A 22,811-nucleotide genomic window follows, 5' to 3' on the forward strand; every position below is an offset into this window, starting at 1 on the left:
AATCTTTATCTTATAGTCATATAAGACATGTAAAAGTAGTGTACTCAAGATCTTAAAATTATAATTGGGTACAATTCATTCTCAAAAGGTAAGGGAAAAATAGTCTGCATTAGACAATGAAGCTGAGAGAGAAAGAGAGAGAGAGAGAGAGACAAAGGAGAAGGAAAATGTTGGAGAAACTGAGTAAAGGGTACTTGAGCTACATTATATTATTTTTATACATTTTTGTTACTTTGAATGCTTTTCTAAATAAAAATGGGGGGGCTGGGGACACAGCATAATGGTTATGCAAAAGAATTTCATGCCTGGGGCTCCAAGGTCACAGGTTCAGTCTCCAGCATCACCATCAACCAGAGTTAACAGTGCTCTGCTCTGGTCTTTCTCTCTCACTGAAATAAAATAAGTAAAGTATTTGAAAGTGAAAATAGGAATGAAAAGAAAAGTTGGAGGGGGGAGATGAACTGACTTTGCTTAGGGATTACTTCTAGAGGGGAATTTGGGGGTGAAGAGAAACAGACCTAACTCCATAAAGGAACCATTGATGGGCATTTGATAAACAACAGCACTGTTTATATTCTTACGGAGGAAATTCATGTCTTAAGATTTCCCTTGCATGCATGAATTCTTTCATAACTTAAAGATGGAAAATCCATCTTTGGGCTGCCCAGTGCAATTCAAGTTTTCACACATTTTATTTTGGAGCTCAGGAAAGGATTCTTAGACAAAATGATGAATGAGAAGGCAGTAGAGGAAGACTGATGAAAACAGAATTCCAGGTCCCAGAAAGATCACAGGTAAAGACCTGACTCAGAGGTACATGTAGCACAAAGATGGCATTTGGGTTTCAGGCAGCCAGAGAGGCAACTAATGTATCCAATGTTTTCAGTGATAGCAATGGGGCAGTTTGATGTTTTCATATTTCCCCAGCAAAGTGGATAAGTCATTGAAAAGATGATGTAAAATTTATATCACTACAGCTAGAAAACAATTTAGAAATGGTAGAAATCTTCAGGAGCTAAAAATTACATTGAGAAATAATAAGCTGAGCACTTCAAAAAATAAACTGCAGACCAAGAAGGCAATTTTCCCTCAGAATCATATTATTTCAGTGAAAGCCAATAATTAAAATGGGACCTTTAAAAGAGAATCTCTGAAACTATTTTATCTTTTCAAAAGCATTGGACCTGAATGCTGGGCTATTATTTCCAAAACTAAGTAATATTTAAAGCATCCAAGTAAAGAAGAGAAAGATAATACAATATTGCTCCTCTTGAACCATAATATTTGCAGTGAATTCCCCTTTCAAAAATGACAAGGAGTGGTTAGAACACAGAAAAGAACTATAAATACGCATATACATCTATCCATCCAGCGAGCCAAGAAACATGTATTGTAAGACATTTCTGTAACTGTCTGATGACAATGATACAATAGCCACATAAATGAAAAGGAATTCATGTATTAAAGAAATGTTGTGAAGACACAGAATGAAAGAAATATAACAGAAAAATATAGAACAAAGTCTTTGTGTGGATTTGAGGGAGGGTAATAGGTGATAGGAAGGTGCCTTGCATATTGAAAGGTAAGTAGAATCTGAGAGAGAGAGAGAAAGAGAGAGAGAGAGGGAGAGAGAGAGATGGATTCCACATATTAAAGACTTGGAGATGGAGATAGTATCTTAGATTATCCAGGTAGGTTAATCTAATAACATGAGTCCCTATCAGTGAAATGGAACAGGGAGGAGGAAGAGTGAGTCAAAGGTAGACATGTAAAGGACCAACACCTCCATCTTTCCTTTCAGAGGAAACAGAGCATCAGCTTTCATCAAGCAAGAAAAGAGGGATTTAGCTACATGATCACAAGGAACTGGAGGATTCCACCTACCTAGATGAGCAAGAAACATAATTTACCCTAAAGTCTCAAAAAAGTGGCCTGGTCTTGACAACATATTAATATTATCTTGAGGAGATACATAAGAGTATTCCCTACTTGCAGTAGACCAAGATAATGCCTCTGATTAGTTCAAATCAATAAATTTGTAGTGCCTTTACTAGGCCATTCATGTAAATCTCAGTGAGGTCAGGAGAGAGCTCACCAAGTAGAGTGCATGCCTTCCACACAGGAGGCCCTGGGTTTGAGATCTGGCACCACCTGAGAGTACGGTGGACAACATGGAGAAGTCCATGAATGGTAGAGCAGTGTTGTGTTGCTTCTCCTATAAGTCTGTTTCCTTCTCTCTTTTCTCCCTCTCTTACTATCAATAAAGAAATAGAGTGTGTGGTCCAGGAGATGGCACAGTGGATAAAGCCTTGGATTCTCAAGCATGAGGTCCTGAGTTCAATCCCTGGCAGCACATGTACCAGAGTGATGTCTGGTTCTTTCTCTCTCCTCCTATCTTTCTCATAAATAAATATTCTTTAAAAAAAAAAAAAGAAATAGAGTAAAAAAAAATGGCCTAGGAATCCACTTAGTGGTATTTGACATGGATGAGACCCTGAGCTCAACCCCCAAAGACACAAACACACAAAGAAATATATATATATATATATATATATATATATATATATATATATATATGTACTATTTGCATCCCTACAAAGTTACAGAAGTCCAGATCCTTTCATAGGGCACAGATGGGTCCCAAGAAACCATTCAGATGACTTAAGGATGGCAATGAAAGGCATCAGTTCAGCTGACAGGAATGATCCAAATGTAAGGGCAACACTACAGCCTATCCTGCCCCTTCTAGCCAGGACACACAGTTGTAACCTACTGCCAAAAATGAATCTCAGCCAGGAACAAATAATACCAACCTCATTCATTCAGGTGGTAGAACACACTTAGAAGCTCAGTTGAAATGCCTGTACACTCTTTAAAGCTCTTTAAAAGCAGTGAGCACTCTACCTGGGGCTGAAGCTTGCTCACTTTTACTGGAAAGTCCAATGGAAATTTATGGAAAATTCTACTTTCACTTTAGAATATTAAATTACACTAATAGATACCAGGGGAACATGGATCTGATGGAGAAATGACCTAGACCATAACCTCTTAAACCTTCTGTGGTTCTACTGTCCTATCTACTTTAAATGCAGGTAGTTTTGTTATTTTGTTAGCTTGTTTTCTTTTTTTATCAAAGCCATGGTCCTCTTGCATGCAGAACATGTCTTTACCACTGAGCTCCCTCCCCTCCCTCATTCACCATGATTCACCAGCTATATTTCACGTGAAGTCGCATGCACAAATGTCAGAAGAAAGAATTCACAGAAAAAAATTTTCTGGAATCATTTAACACATATCAAAAGTTTTAATTTTTGGGAGTCCGGTGGTAGCGCAGTGGTTAAGTGCAGGTGGCGCAAAGTGAAAGTGGTGAAGCAGGTCTGCAGGTGTCTATCTTCCTCTCCCCCTCTCTGTCTTCCCTTCCTCTCTCCATTTCTCTCTGTCCTATCCAACAACGACGACATCAGTAACAACAACAATAATAACTACAAAAATAAAACAATAAGGGTAATAAAAGGGAATAAATAAATAAATACTAAAAAAATGTAAAAGAAAAAAAAGGTTTTAATTTTTGCTATGAGCTTACAAGTAGGCCAAGGAGTACTACTTGTGAATAGACAGTTGTTTCAGATAAGCACATCAAAGTTGTTACCAGTGGGTGATGGCATTGTGGGTGTTTGCTGGTTTTCTGTACTTCATAATCTGCTCCATTCTGAGCTATTAAATTAATAGAAAGCACCAAAAAACACAAGTGCAAAAAAAAAGACTATTCAATGAAAACAGGAATCGGAAAACATGCATAGAGTAGATATGATCAAACTCTAAAACTCTAAAGTTCCCAAAGGCTCTCTAGACTCCAAGGGAAAGGGAAGTGCTTCTAAGAGCTAAGGTGGTATTGCCATGTACAGATAAGAGCTTAGTGCCATGGGGATTTAGGAAGGCTTCTTTTGGAAATGTAACCCATGCTCCATGATGGGGCTGGGAAGGAACAGCTGTCAAAACTCTGCAGCCCACACTTCCAGAATTTTAATCAATGATTTCTGCACCCTGCTCAAAGCTCTCTTCTGCTGCAGCCTCGTGACTTCTACCCCCGTCAGTCAGTGGGCAGACAATGACATCGCTGGTCAAACAGCGGGGCCTATGTGTGTCACCCAGGCACCCACAGGGGATGGAGCTAGTGCTGGAGCCACAGCCACACTTGCTCAGTTGAACTGTAACATTCACGCTAACCCACATGTATTAGTAGGAAACCTCTGAGCAGTCTTGTTTGGGGACTCTCTCAATCAGTTGAATTCCATTTACTTCAATTCAGTTTGGGACTGTGAAGCAGATACCCTGTCTGTGCTCGCACTTGACCCGATATTTCCTGTCCAACAGGCCTACAAATTCCTTCATTGTTTCATGTTGGAAATGAACTCAGAGCCTTAAGTACTCATAATTGTATTGGGCAACCCCCCCTGGTTTGATTTTCTATCGTTTGTTTGGAGAGCAAGAGACACCAGGTCACTATTCCACCATCCACTGAAATGCCCTTGGTGCTGTCCACGGTGCTCCCATGTGGTGCCAGGGCTCAAACTTGGGGTCTCTCACACATGGTGAGGCATATGCTCTACCAGCTATGATAGCTCACAGAGCCCCTCTACGAATGTCTTTACTGCAAAGCAGGAACTGGATTTCTCTTTTCTTTTTCTTTTTTTTTTAAATTTTTTAAAAAAGATTATTTCCCCTTTTGTTGTCCTTGGGGTTTTACTGTAGTTATACTTATAGTTGTTATTCATGTTGTTGTTGGATAGGACAGAGAGTAGTGGGAGAGAGGAGGGGAAGACAGAGGGGGGAGAGAAAGACAGACACCTGCAGACCTGCTTCACTGCTTGTGAGGCAACCCCCCTGCAGGTGGGGAGCAGGGGCCTTGAACTGAGATCCTTATGCCCGTCCTTGCGCTTCGCAACACATGCACTTAACCCGTTGCGCTCCCAGGAACTTGGCTTTTTTTTTCACATGCCTCAAATCACCTTTTGTCTGGGAGACAGACATTCTTTCTCACATTTAGTGAACACTTATTAAGTGACAGAAATTTTGTTACTCTGAAAATATCAAAATAATGCCCACATTTTTCATTAGGGTATGGGAAATGAAAGGACAAAGCCACACTTCATCCTGTGAAGTGTCAATTCTACTTAACACCCTTCCAGGAAAGTCATGAAAAATTATCTCTAGGACAACTAGCCTTCCATTCCTGTGCCTATTTACCCTAACAGACGAGAACACTTTTCCAGATACACTGGCTGGAGAATGGATTGATACCTGGAAGTGAATCTGCGTCAGTGCTTAACTTTGTACTTAAGGTTACTTTCATATACAGAATGACTCTGTAAGAGATCACGTTGCCAGGAAGAATATCTGTGCACAGGGCAGCATGAAGTCTGATGTCTTTTCATCTCCTCTGAAATCACAGTAGGGGTGTCTCAGCTCCCTCTGTGTTCCTCAGATCTGAGAAAGAGGTGAAGGAGGTAAGTGGACAAAAGCAGAGACAGGGGAGTCAGGCGATAGTGCAGAGGGTTAAGCGGTGAAGCAGGTCTGCAGGTGTCTGTCTTTCTCTCCCCTTCTCTGTCTTCCTCTCCTCTCTCTATTTCTCTCTGTCCTATCCAACAATGACAGCAACAGTAATAACTACAACAATAAAAGAACAACAATGGCAACAAAAGGGAAGAAATAAATAATTTTTTTTTTGCTATTTATTTACTTCCTTTTGTTGTCCTTGTTTTATTGTTGTAGTTATTACTGTTGTTGGATAGGACAGAGAGAAATGGAGAGAGGAGGGGAAGACAGAGAAGGGGAGAGAAAGACAGACACCTGCAGACCTGCTTCACCGCCTGTGAAGCGACTCCCCTGCAGGTGGGGAGCCGGGGCTTGAACCAGGATCCTTCCAACGGTTCTTGCGCTTTGTGCCACATGCGCTTAACCCGCTGTGCTACCGCCAGACTCCCATAAATAAATATTTTTTAAAAGCAGAGACAGGGATACAAAAATGGTTCCTTTTCAATAGCAGGGGAAAGGTACGGAGCTTGAAGTTGAAGTTCAAACTCTTTCCCAGTTATCTAGATTCTAGGCATGTGAGTATTGAGAACAGATGAGCACAGAACTGCAACCAGAGGACTGTAATTAGGAAGGCTGGGTCTGGGAACCAGAGAGCTTCTCTTAAAGAAGATGTGTCTCTCCACTCCTTGTGGGATGAGAAAAAGGGAAATGAGACTGTAGGATTCTGGAAGACTGGAAGAACCCGACTAGCCCACTTGCGCTCCTGCTGGCTGTCCTTTGGCCAACTGCCATCCCATCAGCATAGGAGTGTAAACAGTCACTATAAGGGCAACCCAGATACCTCAGCTGGGTAGTGCACCTGCTATGTCATGTAACTGACCCAGGTCTTAGCACAGTTCCCACTGCAATGTAGTGCTATGGTGTCTTTCTCCAACATCACCTCTCTCTCTCTCTCTCTCTCCCTCTCTCTCTCTCTCTCTCTCGCTCAAGTCTGCCCAGAGTAGTCCTGGCCGAAGGTAAAAAAAAATCCTTTCTTTACATACTCAAATATCCACTATATGTTATTATTCTCATTGTTGAAGTACAAACTGTAGACCATTTGATCAGTTCTTGTAGTTAACAAAACCAGGCATCCTAATAATGGAGTTATTTATTTATTTTTCTTAAAAAGCCAATCCTCTATGACAATCAATTAAAAAAGAAAAAAAAAACCCTGAAGTTTTAGGATGAAGGCATTTCTGACGGTCTTAGTGTCCAACTTTCTGGTTTTGAAGGCTAGGAAACTGAAACTAAAAAAATGTTAAAACAAACAAACAAACAAAAAACGTTAAATAGCCTGGAAACCACTGCTTCTGAATGACAAGAAATACATCTCCTCCCCCTCAAACTGACTGGCTTGCAGCCAGCCACATACTAGCTTTTGCTTCAAGGGGAAAAAAAAACAAACCTCACAAAGTTAATGAATGAACCTCACTTGTTAGCACTATCATAAAGGTCTTGGAACACTCTTATCTGCCATACTAGTATGCCAGTAAACTTTATGACTGGCAGTTTCACATACAGGAAACAGTTATAGCTATCTGTGGACACAAGCTTTTAAAGTAACCTGGAATACCTACCTTTTTGTTTAAAAACAAAGCCCTCTTGAACAAATGCCTGAATATAAATGAATAATGCAAACATTAATTAGAAGGCATGATTGACTTCAAATGTTGGTGCCCAGTATTTAAGTTTTCTTCTTCAGAAAAGTTACTGAGTGTGACTTCCATTTTTGCAAGAGTTACTGGGCTGGAGTTAGTTTCTACGTCTTCCTTCGACAAAGCCGTGATAAAGGGACTTTCAGAAACTAGTCAAATTGGCCATTGGAAAGTCACGATCTATTTTTACTAATGCAAAAAAAATGTGTCATGATTTTTCCAACACACCAATAGGTCACTTGGACAGTGTGCTTCTTTGCCACGTGTGGGACCCAGGTTCAAGTGCCTGGCATCTACTTCATTGAAGGAAGCTTTGGTGCTGTGGTCTGTTTCTCTCTCTCTTTCTCTCTCTCTCTGACTGTCTCTGTCTCTCTTTAAAAAGAAAACCCATATTTGGAGAGTTGGGTGGTAGTGTATTGGGTTAAGCACAAGGGCCAGCTTAAAGATCCCGGTTCCACCCCCAGGCTCCCCACCTGCAGGGGAGTCCCTTCACAAGCAGTGAAGCAGGTCTGCAGGTGTCTATCTTTCTCTCCCCCTCTCTGTCTTCCCCTCCTCTCTCCATTTCTCTCTGTCCTATCTAACAATGACAATATCAATAACAACAACAATTATAACTACAACAAAGACAACAAAAGGGAAAATAAATAAATATTAAAAGAATTAAAAAAAAAAAAAGAAAACCCACATTTGGGAGCTAATCTCTTCCCTGATCCAGCTTCATAGCTCTTTTTCCAGCCATGACATCATCTCCTCAGACAATAACTTGGGTCCACCTGCATATCAGATGTCAGGCTCAGATAAAAAAAAACCAAAAACTAGTATAGTCATGTGCTATCTGGAATATAACTAGAAATAGTCCTACTAGCTAACTACAAAACAGAAAACCCCAAATCTTCACCTGTACTATTCCAACCATTAGGTTCATGACTAGACAACAATTTGTTTGGCTTTATATGTTAACTCCTTTCAGCCACCAGGTTCCAGATGCTAGCATGATGCCGACCAGACTTCCCTGGACAGACAATCCCACCAATGTGTCCTGTAGCCCCACTTCCCTAGAGCCCCACTCCATTAGCGAAAAAGAGAGGCAGGCTGGGAGTATGAATGGACCTGCCAACACCCATGTTCAGCAGGGAAGCAATTACAGAAGGCAGACCTTCCACCTTCTGCATGCCACAAAGACCCTGGGTCCATACTCCCAGAGGGATAAAAAAAAAAAAAAAGCTATCAGGGGAGGGGATGGGATACAGAGTTCTGGTGGTAAGAATTGTGTGGAGTTGTACTCCTCTTATCCTATGATTTTTGTCAGTGTTTCCTTTTTATAAATAAAAATGAAAAATAAAATAGAAAGAAAACCTAATGAAATCAACAATGGGTGTTCAAAATCATTTCTTTGTCATTTTCCACTGGATAGTAAAATCTGTTAAGTGTTTTCATTTTTAGTTATTTTATCTGCCAAATCAAATGCCTATATTCTTTTTAAGGATATGTGAATTGAAAGGACAAAAGTCATTGGTCATTTTGACAGACTTAATTAGTCACCTAAATTGGTAATTACTAAAATAATTACATGAAAAGAAGCTCATTGTGCTAGTCAACAATGGTATCCTCTCTTGAAGTCAAGCCCCCTGCAGCTTCTTTCTTATACTCTGCTATTCTGCCAGTTTTCCCAAATTCCACCGGTCAGGAGAGGAGAGGAGCTGAGCTGGAATTAAAGAATCTACTTTCACACAATTTGGTGGTGGTGGTGGTGGTGGTGGTGGTGGTGGTGGTGGTGGTGGGCTTATAGCTGATGTGGGTTCCAGTCTCAGAAGCAGGCATTCCCACTTCAGTTTGATGGCAAAATCTTACCGTTTTCAAACTGTTTTTCCTCCACTGCCACAAACCCACTCACATTCATTAAATTTTATTATTTCTGCATCATTTAATGTAGGTCAACATGTCGAGTCCAGCAAGCAAAAGTATTTCTTTCCAGTCCACTGACATTTCTGGGATAGATAAGAGGCACAAATATCTCACTTCAAGGGAGAAGAAAGCCCTCTGACTTGTAAATATGAACATTAAAATCAAGACTACAAAAGACAATGCAACAGATGTAGTGCCACAACCCAACTGGCCCATGCTTATTATGCCAGAAATGTCTTTCTATAGAAGAATCCGGTGATGGCCCCTTCAGAGTTGAAGGAGCCTTTGTTTGCAAAGTGTAACCCACTCCATGCCAGCTCTGTCCCTTGGAAGTAACTTGAGTGTTCAGAGCTGGTAGCACTCCCTAAACTGCTGCTAGCCAAAACATCATGAGAGACACAATTTTCAGCCATGCAAAAGTAGCACATCTCTTCTCTTGCCAGAAATTCTTTAAGAAAACTCTTCCTATAGCTAAGATTCTGACATTTCCTTTTTCTCTAGTTCCTCTCTCCCACAGACGCCGACTGCATGTTTAATGAAGCCTGCCTGCCTGGTGGCACTGGTTGGCAGCCTACGAAGGGTTCCTGGAGAACTCGGACTCTGGAGCCAGAATGCCTGCCTGGAAGGCCTGGATTCACCATTTGCTAGAAATCCTTCGGCATCTTATCCCTCACCTACAAAATACAAACAAAATCCCCTTTGATATAGATTTTCATGAGAATGAAAGGAAATTGAATAGAGGGTCTGTTGCAAAGGGCATGCACAATGATGTCTTTGTCTTTCTGGGCTCTGATTGCTTGTGCAGGGGATCAAACCTGGTTAATTTCACATGTGAGTCTTTTGTGATATCAATGCATTATCTCCCTGGTATGTGATGTCTATCCAGATAACAACATTTCCACCACTTACCAACCTGTACAAGTCAGCTGAGATCATAACTAATGGGGCTGTCACCAGGAGTTGGTCCTCACCACATGGAAATATTTAAGTCATGCTTCCATTAGTCTAGTTCTGATGTACTTGCAGTCCACTTTCCTGCCTTCCCTTCAGCACCTCATTTGAAGTGGGAGAAAAGGTCCACCCTTATTTGAAGTCCTTCAAAAAAAAGTCATGAAACAGACTAGCCCCCTGTTCTCCACAGCACTTATGTTTAAAGACAAGAAGGTTGGAAAAGAGAAGCAAGTAAGTGATCAGGTCACTAGGTTATGGTAAGAGTTATAAGGAAAATAAAGTTGAATTATGAGGTAGAGAAGGTGGTAGGTAGCAGCAAAGAGCAGCTGGTGAAAAATCTTCAACTGGCAAATCCAGAATGATCTTCTCAGGTGATCACATTTGACAAGCTAATGACTCAAAAGTCATGACAACCTTAAAACACAGGAATGTCAAATGCAAGAACCTAATAATCTAATCTCTTCCACTTCAGAGCTGAGGAAACAGCCATTCCCCAAATCCCCATCTGGCCAGTTGTTTAAGGTATCTGATGGAATTTTGTCCTGGATGACTCAGGGAAGAACATCCCAAGATGGGGGTGAAAACAGCCAATCAAGTGGGTTTGCACACATCTGGCATGCCCTCCTCATTGCATGTCCTTCAGGGCCTGACAGGATTCTGCTTCAAATTATCTAGTAAGGGACACAGCACTGGCTTCATCCTGGAACACACCTTTTCTTTCCATAATTACATTTTTTGCAGGCTCTGGTTACAACAATTTCATGGAAAACAATGATTTTTTTTTAATTTTCCCTTTTGTTGCCCTTGTTGTTTTTCATTGTTGTTGTAGTTATTACTGTTGTTGTTGATATTGATGGCATTGTTGTTGGATAGGACAGAGAGAAATGGAGAGAGGAGGGGAAGACAGAGAGGGGGAGACAAAGACAGACACCTGCAGACCTGCTTCACCGCCTGTGAAGCTACTTCCATGCAAGTGGGGAGCTGCGGGCTTGAACCGGGATTCTTATGCCAGTCCTTGTGCTTTGTGCCACGTGCGCTTAACCCATCGTGCTACTGCCCTACTGCCCGACTCCCTATGATTTTTTTTTAAACCCAGAAGTGTGAGTTCACACTACAAGTAAGGTGCTAGATAGAGAAGAAAATATACAATCAGGGAGTTGGGCTGTAGCGCAGCGGGTTAAGCGCAGGTGGTGCAAAGCGCAAGGACCTGAGTAAGGATCCTAGTTCGAGCCCCCGGCTCCCCACCTGCAGGGGAGTCGCTTCACACGTAGTGAAGCAGGTCTGCAGGTGTCTATCTTTCTCATCCTCTCTCTGTCTTCTCCTCCTCTCTCCATGTCTCTCTGTCCTATCCAACAACGACGACATCAAGAACAACAACAACTACAGCATCAATAAAATAGACAACAAGGGCAACAAAAGGGTAAATAAATAAATAAAATTTATATATATATATATACAATCAGGTGTCTTCTATAAAGCCACTTAGCAGTGATCGGATCTCATTGCCCTTGTTAGGTGGTCTAAACTTTGTGTTTACATCAGCAAAGTTCTTCAAAGGTTGAAGAACAAGTCACATCATACTGACTCTCCATATACCTGCTGTTATCTAGACATACCAAAAACATCTGGCTAAGATTGTGTTTATTTTGGTGTTTATCAAAATTTAGTGTGCTTAAGAATGGCTGGATTATCTTGTTAAAAATGCAGATTGTAGGGGCCAGGCAGGAGCACTGCAGGTTAAGAGCACATGGAGTGAAGCACAAGGACCAGCATAAGGATCCCGGTTGGAGTCCCCCGGCTCCCCACCTACAGGGAGGGTCACTTCACAGGTGGTGAAACAGGTCTGCAGGTATCTATTTTTCTCTCCTCCTCTCTGTCTTCCCCTCCTCTCTCCATTTCGAGATTTCTATCTGTTGTATCCAACAATAACAGCAGCAATGACAACAAAACAATAACAACAATAACAATAAGGGAAACCACAACAACAAAAAAGAAAAAATGGCCTCCAGGAGCAGTGGATTCCAAGTACTGACACTGAGCCCCAGTAATTAACCCTGGAGGCAGGGAAAAAAATGAACTTTGTGATCCAGTATCTCTGACACAGGGTCTGGAGTTCTGCATTTCTAATAAGCTCTCAGTCCAACACTGTGTGGACAGGTCTGTCACTGGATGATGATCTGCCCACTCAAGAATGAATCATCTCTTCAGTCTCAGTACACGTTGAAGTTGGACATATTAAGAGAGGAAAATCATTTATCTTGTGGGTCTCCTGATTTCATAATTGATGGTAATCTCCTCTTACACTTGGCCTCCAGAAAGATTTTTTTTATAGGACAGAGAAAAATTGAGGTGGGGGGGAGAAGATAGACAGGGAGAGAGAAAGAGACCTGCAGACCTGCTTCACTGCTCATGTAGTGACCCTACTGCAAGTGGGGAGCCAGGGGCTCGAACTGGGATCCTTGTGCAGGGTCTTGTGCTTCCTACTATGTGCACTTAACCTGGTGTGCCACTGCCTGACCCCCACCAGGAAGAATCTTTAACAAGACCATGGGACTTCCCAGCTGTGTATTTAATTTACTGATCCTACGCCACCAACGTACTCCTGCCTACATCTTATTGTCCTGATGCTGACCTTAATTTTCCTTGATGAGACTGATTATTTTACCCTTTTACTGTATTCAGTTGTTGTTACACATGCATTTTTGCAAGTGATCTGGATCACTATTTTGAATATGGGAGCAAGGGAATAAAAGTATCCCCACACAACCTAGATAAATGGAACTATGTGCTCAAGGACACATGACTCTTTGGCCAATTCCAGGCACCTGTTAAAGTAGGATAATGTGACTGAGAATAAAAACATATCCAGTCCTAGAAGCTCTGGGTGGCTTGACAAGGATGAATCTCATCTTCTTTCTCAGTTGCTTACAGTTCTGTCAGATGGGGTACGGAGAAATACTGAACACTAACTATGGACTTCATAGATTCTCCACACGTCCATTACGATTGTTTTTCTTGATTAGGCCTTACAGTAAATGGTTGTGGGAGGAAAGACAGTCATGGGGATGGCTGAATCAGGTCATATTTTAAAGACTTCACAGAACTCATGTTGTCTCCAGAAGATCTACTATTCCTTTAGGTGCATAAAAAAGCTTTTGCTATGTCTTCTAACCTTAGCAAAAGTGATGATAGGTACTCTGAAATGCCAGTGAGAAAGACAGATTTCTCATTCCTTAGGTAAGGATACTAATCAGAACACTTCAGTAACATCAGAAATCAACTCCTCATGTCTTCCAGCTTAGAGCTGCTGTTTGATGCAGGTACAGGTACAAGAACAGAAGGTAACCCCCACTAGTTAGCATTCTTAGACTGAAATATCACTTTTCCTATGACTTTCCCCCGCCCCCTCTGTTGCCACCAAGATTATCCCTGAAACTTGGTGCTGGTATAACAAATACAATGCTCCCGGCAGCCACACTTTATACTTTCCTTTCCTTTCTCTCTTTCTTTCTTTCTTTCTTTTTTTCTTTCTTTCTTTCTTTCTTTTTTTTCCAGGGCAGTATGAATGTGAGATGGGCAAGGAGATAGAAAGGAGAAAGACAGACACCTGCAGGCCTGCTTCACTGCTCATGAAACATCCCCCCTGCAGGAGGGGACAGGGGACTGAACCTCGTTCTTTGTACAGGGCGGTATGTGTGTTTACTCAGGTGTATCACCACCCGGCCCCTCAGCTAGTTGCTATTCAGGGTCAGAAAGAAGTACTTTAGTTGGTATTTAATCCTAGTGGCTCCACGACCTCCTCTCTAATTGCTCTGAAGGCTCAAGAAGATATTGAATACGATGCCAGGCACTTCACAGATTTTTATTATTATTATTATTTTGAATAGGACAGAGAGAAATTGAAAGGGGGAGGAGAAGACAGAGAGGGAGAGAGAAATATAGACACCTGCAGACCTGCCTAACCACTTGTGAAGCAACCCCCTCGGCAGGTGAGGAGCCAGCTGGGAGCTCGAACTGAGATCCCTGCATGGGTGCAGGTAATTAGTGCCATGTGCACTTAACCTCAAACTTCACAGTTTTCAGGGCATCCATTAACGCTGCTTTTCATGGTTAGGTCTTCATATAAAATGGTTACAGAGAAAAATACAGCTCAAAACCCAAATTCACATGTTCATTTTCACTTCTTGACCCATCTAGAAGCTTTCTCAGTCCCCCTGTCTATACACGTTAGCCTTAAGTTTACTTCTGCAATGCCCTTGAAAAGTCAAACACATGTTGTGAATCAATCAATAACATTCAACTTTATCTTGTAAAACTAAGCCTGTGTTGATTTCTTCACAAGCCAAGTGACTCTAAATAAAACATAAACGTGTGTGTGATTTAAGTCTAACTATTGTTATGAAGATTCCTGTTAAAACAACAGTAGTCTCAGGAGTCAGGAGGTGGTTAAATAAAAAAAAATAAATAAAATAAATAAATAAATCTGTTACTAGGACTGATGTCCTGGGTTCAATCATAGGGTTGTCAAAGGAGCAGCATGGACGATACTAAGAAAATAGCATGGATATGGTATAGCAGGTGTCTATAAGTGTTCTTTCTGCGTGTCTCTTTAGAGTTAAAAATTGGGGCTGGGAGGTATCCCAGAATTATTGTGTGGATGTCAGGCCCTGGGTTCATCCCCAGCACCACATAACAGAACAACAACAACAAAGGCTACTTCTGTGAATGTCAAACAAATAGGGCTCTCATTTGCATAGAACTTTAAACCTTGAACACAAACAGTAAAACAAATGCTCCATTTTCATTCAACATCACTCTCCGCATCTTTTTGCACAGTTTTAGCACATGAGTTTCTGGACATTCTAGTATCACCCCACATCCCACTGGGTTTATTTTAAGTTATGCATATATTATTATGCTCAAAGGGAGGAAATCCTTCCTTCTAGGAATTTCTCTAGTTCTGGTTAAACACGTTTAGATGTTTATCACTCCTCAAAGAACTTTGGTCTTTAAGAGGTTCTGCTTTTTATTCAAAGCTTTCTAAAATATCCAAAGTTGTATCACTGGAGGACAGAGGAAGTCAGAGAGCATGAATTTGAGAATGTTCTCTTTAACATTTGACCTCTACGGGTAGATGGAACGGAGAAAGCATATGAAAGCATATTGGTTAAGTGCAATCACTTCTGACAGAATGGTTCCTCTCAAGTCAGTAATAACACTGGGTAAGATAACCCATTAAAGATGGGTGTGCAGGGTATTTGCATGACAACAGCGTAAACAGGTATAAACCTGTTAAGAGAATACATGCAAATAAAGTTGTGAGCTCCCATCCAGAAAGCCCACAAATGACTTTAGGCAAACATTGGCCTGCTGGTAAACCATGACCTGCTTCTGCTTCCTTTCCATCATCTGACCCTAGTCATTCTCAGTCTGCCTGCTCCCCAGAAGTCTTCCATGAGTCTCTCAGGCCCAACCACATTTCATAAATTAAACTCCATTTCTCTCACAGTGATTGATAGATAGATAGACCTGCTGTGGTGTTGGCAGAAAAGCAAAATACACTTTTTCTTTATTGTGACACTATCCAATATAACATGTAGGCAGAGTTTTAATGTACTGGGGAAGTTATCTAACTGATGAGGCAGGACAAATACACTTCATATGTTATTTTCTTTAACTGCCACGGGGGTTATCCCTGGGGTTTGGTGAGAATAGGACAAATCCATCATTCCCAGTAGTCTTTATTTTTTCTTCTCCTCTTTTCTTTTCTTTTCTTTTCCTTTCTTTTCTTTCTCCTCCTCCTCCTTCTTTTAATTAAGACAGAGAGAGGGAGTCAGGCGGTAGCGCAGCAGGTTAAGCACAGGTGGCGAAAACGCGAGGACCTGCATATGGATCCTGGTTCGAGCCCCCTGGCTTCCCACCTGCAGGGGAGTCGAGTCGCTTCACAGGTGGTGAAGCAGGTCTAAAGGTGTCTGTCTTTCTCTCTTCCTCTCTGTCTTCTTCTCCTCTCTCCATTTCTCTCTGTCCTATCTAACAACAATGACATCAATAAGAACTACAACAATAAAACAACAAGGGTAACAAAAGGGAATAAATAAACAAATAAAAAGACAGAGAGAAATTGAGAGGTGAGGTGGATAGACCCTTGCAGTACTGCAGCACTGTTTATGCAGGTGTGGGTCAGGGTTTCAGCCCCTGTCCTTGTGCATCATAACATGTAAATTCTTTTTTTTTTTTGGCTCCAGGGTTATCGCAGGGGCTTGGTGCCAGCATTATAAATCTACTGCTCTTGGCAGCCATTTTTTTTCCATTTTATTGGATAGGACAGAGAGAAATTGAGAGAGGAGGGGGAGATTGAGAGGGAGAGAGAAAGAGAGATAGATACCTGCAGGGCTCAGACCTGATCTTTTCGCGGGTGCTTGCATTTAGTACTATGAGAGTTTTTTAACTGGGCCTGCCATCCCCATAACGTGAATTCTGCTGAGTGTGGGCACCACACAGCTCACTACTTCATCACACATTTTTAAAAGAGAGCTTCTATTTAAAACAGAATCTCTAATTATTGGCCTTACAATTTGGAGGTTACCATAAGTACGCATATTCAAACAAAAGAATAAAACACTCAAGTCCTGACAAGGGAAAGAAGCTGGTAGCCATTTTAGAGCCTGCAGTCTGACCTGGAGAAGCTGGGAACTACCATGGGAGGGTATCTGGGAATCAGCCAATTTCACTTGGTCCTACAACTGCTCCTTTCATGACTTGTGTTTTGTGCTTCATTTACATTCCATGAAAAAAAATCAGAATGACTAAGAAGTAAATGATAAGGTCATCATAACTGTTACTGTGTACTTCCTTTTTCCTTTAAACAACTTTGAAATATGTTTGACATATAAAAATTGCATATATTTAATTACCCAATGAAATATATGATGTTGTAAGATATGTATACATGGCAAAAAATACCATCACAATAAAAACAATTAACTCGGGGACTGGGCAGTAGTGCACCAGATTAAATGCACATAGTGCAAAGCACGGGGACCAGCACAAGGATCGTGGTTCGAGCCACTGGCTCCCCAGCTGCAGGGGGAGGGAGTTGTTTCACAATTGGTGAAACACTGTAGGTGTCTGTCTTTCTCTCCCCCTCTCTGTCTCCCCTCCTCTCTCTATTTCTCTCTGTCCTATCCAACAACAACAGCAATAGAAATAACAGCAACAACAACAACAATGGGGAAAAAACATGGCCTCCAGGAGTAGTGGATTTGCAGTGCAGACACCAAGCCCCAACAATAACCCTGGTGGCAAATAATAATAATAATAAATAACATATAAATAATTCATCCATGGCCTACATAGCTACTGTCTTTTAAAAATTTTTTTAATGTTTTCCTCCAGGGTTATGGCTGGGACTTGGTACCTACACTACGAATCCACTGCTCCTGAAGGCCATTTATTCCCTATTGTTGCCCTTATTGTTGTTATTATTGTCATTCTTATTGTTGCTATTATTGTCATTGTTATTATTGTCATTCTTATTGTTGCTATTATTGTCATTGTTATTATTGTCATTACTAGACAGTACAGACAGAAATCGAGCAAGGAAGGGAAGGCAGAGAAGGAGACAGAAAGACAGACACCTGTAGACCTGCTTCACTGCTTATGAAGCGACCCCCTGCAGGTGTGGAGCCAGAGGCTCAAACTGGGATGCTTACATGGGTTCTTGAGCTTTGCACCATGTGTGCTTAACCTGCTGCACTGCTGCCCGACCCCCATAGCTACCATCTTGTGTGTATGTGTATACGCATGTGTTGAGACTTTTCAGATCTATCTTAGTAGAAAGTTTCATGTATAGGATACAGTATTATCAACTGCCTTCGCTATGCTGAGCACCAGATCTTCAGAACTGATCTTGCATCTCTCAAGCTATACACCCTTTGACTAATCTCCCATTTTCTGCCCAAAGTTCTACTTCCCCGTAGTGAGCTATTCGTAATCCCTTCCCCATCTTGCTGATTTTCTCATATAGCATTCAGGAGTCAAGGACTTGAAGGAACACATTCATGACTCATCTTAAGGGACCAGACCAGCGTGAGCTAAGAGTCCTCTCCACTGCAGAATACTATTAAAAGATTCTATGTCCAAACACAGTGCTCTGCCACCAAAGGACCCTTCAAATCCGGGTGCCAAGCCAAGGAGCTCATGGCTTTCCTACTTCCTGTCCTAGTTTCCTTGAAGGGTTAACTGGCAGGGTAGATTGTCAAGTGCAGGTCTCTTGCTGCCAGAATCCTTGCCAAAGCTGCCTGCTTAGATGTGTCCGATCCCATGAAAAGGCTTGGCAGAAGGAGACAGAGATGCAGAAGATGGAGGGAGGCAGAGACACTATGGTCAGTGAACTCCTCCCTCACTTTTTTCTTTTTAAGACACAGAGCTTATTCGTTTTGATAAGACAACCCAGCATTTCAAATCTGAAACTATCTTCCAGATAATACACATTCTTCTATAGGCATTCCAACACTGCAAAAATCTCTAGGAGAACCCACTCAGAAAACAAAAACAAAGCATTGGAGGCTGTTCATCGCAATCAAAAACTACTTAGGTCGGCCTGGCTCCTCTAGCAAATTATCAACAAGATTTAGCAAAGTGAATCAAGGGCAACATGAAATTATCAAGCAGGAATTGGTGGAGTTATAAACATGAGTGGTCTTCATCTGCGGAATTTATTTTCTGAAAACACACTCCTGAAGATTTCCTTATTGTTTCTACTTGTAATCCAACTGAACCCTGTTCTCTTATTTGTTTCCAATGTTCTTTGCTGTCCTGTGTATGTTGGGGGTGGGGGGTGGGATTTATCCTTCCTGCCCTTGAAGCTGCCTGCTGCTATCAGAACCCTGAGCAGTCTCTGGCAAAGAGCTAACAGTTGAGTCAGCTCTGGCCAAGGGCAGCCTGGAAAGCGAAAGAGAAGGCAGGACCGGTCACCCAGGAGTTTCACACCCCTGTCACCCCCTACTCTTCTTGGCATCTGATGCCTCTTCTCTCTGCCAGGCAATTTGCTTCCGTTCTGTTCAACTTTCTCACCTCTGGCTTTAGAGAAAAAGTCCTGGCTGTGGGAACTGGCTCTGGGCAGCTCTTGGCTCTGTCCTCCTGGGTGACTGGCAAGAGGAACACTTTCTTTGGACACTTTTTACGAGAAACCATTTAATTCCTAATGATATTTCCTGGCAGACAGGAACTAAAAGAAACATACAACTTGGGGTTCCTGTGCAGCCAAGAGAGGGGGCGAGGCCCAGGTCTTGCTAGAAGGGTGCCACCAGTCGTTTTTCCTTTTCCTAAGAGTCGATTTTTCCCTCTCGCCACCCTCCCCTCCCCGGGAGTGTGACACCTGCTGGAACGTGTGAACATCTGGGTAGGATCTGGGCATCAGGTGAGGCCGCGGGCGGCCGGCCCAGGGCTTTCCCGCGGAATCCACCGCAGTGCTCAGGAGGTTAAGGAGGCGGTTCAATGAGGAAGTAACCGGTGCAAGCGGTCTTGGCGGGAGAACCCCACCACACAGCTCAGAAAAACAGCCAGAAGCCACCAGGGCGCTTAACGGCTCAGGGCTCCCCCAGCCTGCTGCCCCTTTCTGGAGGGGCTCAGAGCTTTTGGTGGTTCTGCACCCAGCGGGGAGGGAGGAGGGGCGCAGAATATTCATTTCCAGGCCGGCCTGAGTGTGGGGCTCCCCCGCTTTAGCCGGGCCCAGAGGTTCTCTTTCCTCCCCCCTTCTCCCCTGTCCTCCACTCTCCTCCCCTCCCTTCCCCTCTTCTCCTCTCCTCTCCTCTCCTCTCCTCTCCTCTCCTCTCCTCTCCTCTCCTCTCCTCTCCTCTCCTCTCCTCTCCTCTCCTCTCCTCTCCTCTCCTCTCCTCTCCTCTCCTCTCCTCTCCTCTCCAGCCTGCACACAAGTCCTCAGGAAGGAACAGGGGGCGCACAGACCTGTGGATCCAGGGGTCCCTTTTTATTGACTCCACCACCTCCCGAGGGAGCATTGTACCCCAACACCTGGCGCCAGCAAGGCCGTCACCCCATATCGCCCCCAATCCGGCACATCCCCTCCCACGCTGTGAGTCGGATGCCCACGCGGCGAGCTGGGGGTCCGGGGTCCCCCCAATGCACCCCGGGGTGGTGGCCTCAGAGGGGGCGCGGGAGGGGAGGAGGGTGGGAAATGGGAGAACTGAGGGGGGCCGGGCCGGGGGTCCTCAGGCCTCCGGGGGCGCGGGGGCGCATGGCACTCACCCGCTGCTGCTGCCGGCTGCTGACGGCCAAGGCGGCTGCGGACGCGGCGCTGTGGCGGAGCTCGGCCGCCTGTCCCGGGCGCAGGAGGCTCCGGGTGAACCTGCGGGTGCGCTCGCCCGCCATCCCCGCCCGCACCCCGCACCCCGCACCCCTGCGGCCCGCAGCCTCGAGCCCGGAGCGTGTCCGCCCGCCCTACCCGCGCCAACCTCCTTTCCCCGCCGCTCAGGAAGCGGAACTCACTGGAGCCGGTCCCCCCAACCCCCCACCCCCAGCTTCCTCGCGGGAGGCGGGTTCTGCGCGCTTGCACCCCGCGTCCCCTCACCCCCCCTCCACCCCCCCACCCCCCCACCCCCCCGCTCTAGCAGCCACCAAAGCTTCGCGTCCACTTTGCAAACTCTGCGCTCCGCCTCGCGCACGCTGCCACCTCGCCTGGGGACGCGCAGCTGGCTGGCCGCGACCCGCAGTTGGCAGAGTCGCCCTCGGGAAGGGGCCTGCCCCTCTCCAGACTCTCTCCTTATCCCCTAGCCCTGGCCTCCCTGCTAGAGGGTTGAAGTTCAGGTACCTTCTGCTGATTTGCACCCTACTTTCTTGGAAGGGGGTGGGGGTAGCGAATGAGTCCCATCCAAGTCAGGTGCCACCGTTGAAAAGGACTCAGGCACTAATGATTAAGGCTCTGATGCCTGGCATAGCACGCCAGAGTGTCTTTTTTTGAAGGGGTAGAAGGACAAAGTCTCCTCTTTCCATAATCCTTGCTCAAGAATCTTTTATTTATTTTTAATTAAAAAAATTTATTTATTCCCTCGTGTTGCCCTTGTTGTTTTATTGTAGTAGTAGTAGTAGTTGTTGTTGTTGTTATTGGTGTCGTTGTTGTTGAAAAGGACAGAGAGAAATGGAGAGAGGAGGGGAAGACAGAGAGGAGGAGAGAAAGAGAGACACCTGCAGACCTGCTTCACTGCCTGAGAAATGACTCCCCTGCAGGTGGGGAGCCTTCTCAAGACTTTTTTTTTTTTAAGTAGGGAATTTTTATTTATTTATTTATTTTTAAACACCCTAGTTCACGCTTGGGTTTCAGTCAGTATCCACTAATCCAGTAGCAGTTCTTAAACTGCCAATAGAAAAATGTACCAGCCTTCCTCCCCCAGCCCAAGTTAGCTTGATATGAGGGGAGGTGAGGGCGTTGTTAGGAGGAGGCAAATAACCAAGTTATCAAGAACAAGTAAATGGACAAGCATTATGGATAATAATCTGGACTAGAAAGCAAGAAATTGGGCTAGGTAGCTTGGTGCAAAAGACTCTGGGGGTGAGTGGTATTAGATGGGGTGAGTAGGTTAACTTTTAGTGAGTAGGGTTACTAGGTTGGGTTACTAGGTCAACCCAGTGTGGAGGAGGACATCAGTGTGGGTTTTCTGCTCCTATTCTTGTCACACACTCATCTGGCCTGCACATGGTCTTCCGCTATTTGGCTTAAGTCTTCTTTTTCTATTTAATTTTTTTATTACCTTTATTTATTGAATAGAGACAGCCAGAAGTCAAGAGGGAAGGGGATGATAGAGAGACAGAGAGACACCTGCAGCCCAGCTTCACCACTCGCAAAGCTTTCCCCCTGCAAGTGGGGACTCGGGCCTTGAACCTCGGTCCTGGCACACTGTAACATGTGCGCTCAACCAGGTATGCCACCACCCGGCCCCTGGCTTAAGTCTTCTAATTCTGTCATCCTGAGCCAAGTCCAGAGTGAGTGTCTCACTCAAGGAGGGGTAGGTTGGAGAAGGGGTCCTGGCCCCTAGGATTCCAGTCCAGAGAGCTCTAGAACAAACACTCCAAGTACCCTAGGGTTGTTGCTGTTGCTTTTCGCAGCTTTTTATAGACTTGTGACCAATCTGTGTCCCTCCCATATTCCTCAAGCCAAAAGAAACAGTTATGACACAAGGTCACACTTGAGTATAAAGAATTGGGAAGTGGCTAGTAAATGTGTCACCATCAACTCTGTAATCTGCCATTCAGTTAGCCAGGCTACCAGTTAGACTTCATTGCAGCACATTCTAGTAGTGGTGGACTGAGCTCTGGAACATTTGACACCTGTTTTCTGAAAAGTCCATTGATTCTAAGATGTGACACTCTTCATATCCAAGTGCAGTCACTCACCTGTTTTCCACTAGGTCACTCCCCATGTTACCTTCCCGTAACAAGGGTACCCTCTGTGAAACTGTCTCTAAGACTTTGTGATAACTGTGATGGTTATTGTTGGGAGAATGGGGGCACAGAGGTTTGGTGTTGGCATGGTGTGGAACTGTACCCTCTAATCTTTTTTTTTTTTAATTTTATTTAGTTCTTGGGTATAGACAGAGAGAAATTTATAGAAAAGTGGAGGCAGAGAGGAAGAGAGAAAGAAAGACAGCTGCAGCACTGTCTTCAAGCTGTCCTTCTGCAGGTTTGGGACCTAGGGTTTGTACCTGGGTC

The 22,811-nt window shown here is 43.7% G+C and overlaps 1 protein-coding gene across 1 annotated transcript in view; it reads right to left on the bottom strand.

Annotated features, from left to right (window-relative positions):
- DOCK10 (dedicator of cytokinesis 10) overlaps window positions 1-20,563 on the bottom strand; it is a 309,226-nt gene extending 288,663 nt beyond the window's left edge. Inside the window, exon 1 of the mRNA XM_060193683.1 lies at window positions 20,355-20,563. Within this exon, the coding sequence (XP_060049666.1) occupies window positions 20,355-20,477 (123 nt within the window). The 5' untranslated portion in view covers window positions 20,478-20,563. The remainder of the gene's footprint in view (window positions 1-20,354) is intronic.
- Window positions 20,564-22,811: the final 2,248 nt, after the last annotated feature.

This window comes from Erinaceus europaeus, chromosome 7 (assembly GCF_950295315.1).
Source record: "Erinaceus europaeus chromosome 7, mEriEur2.1, whole genome shotgun sequence".
NCBI lineage: Eukaryota > Metazoa > Chordata > Mammalia > Eulipotyphla > Erinaceidae > Erinaceus > Erinaceus europaeus.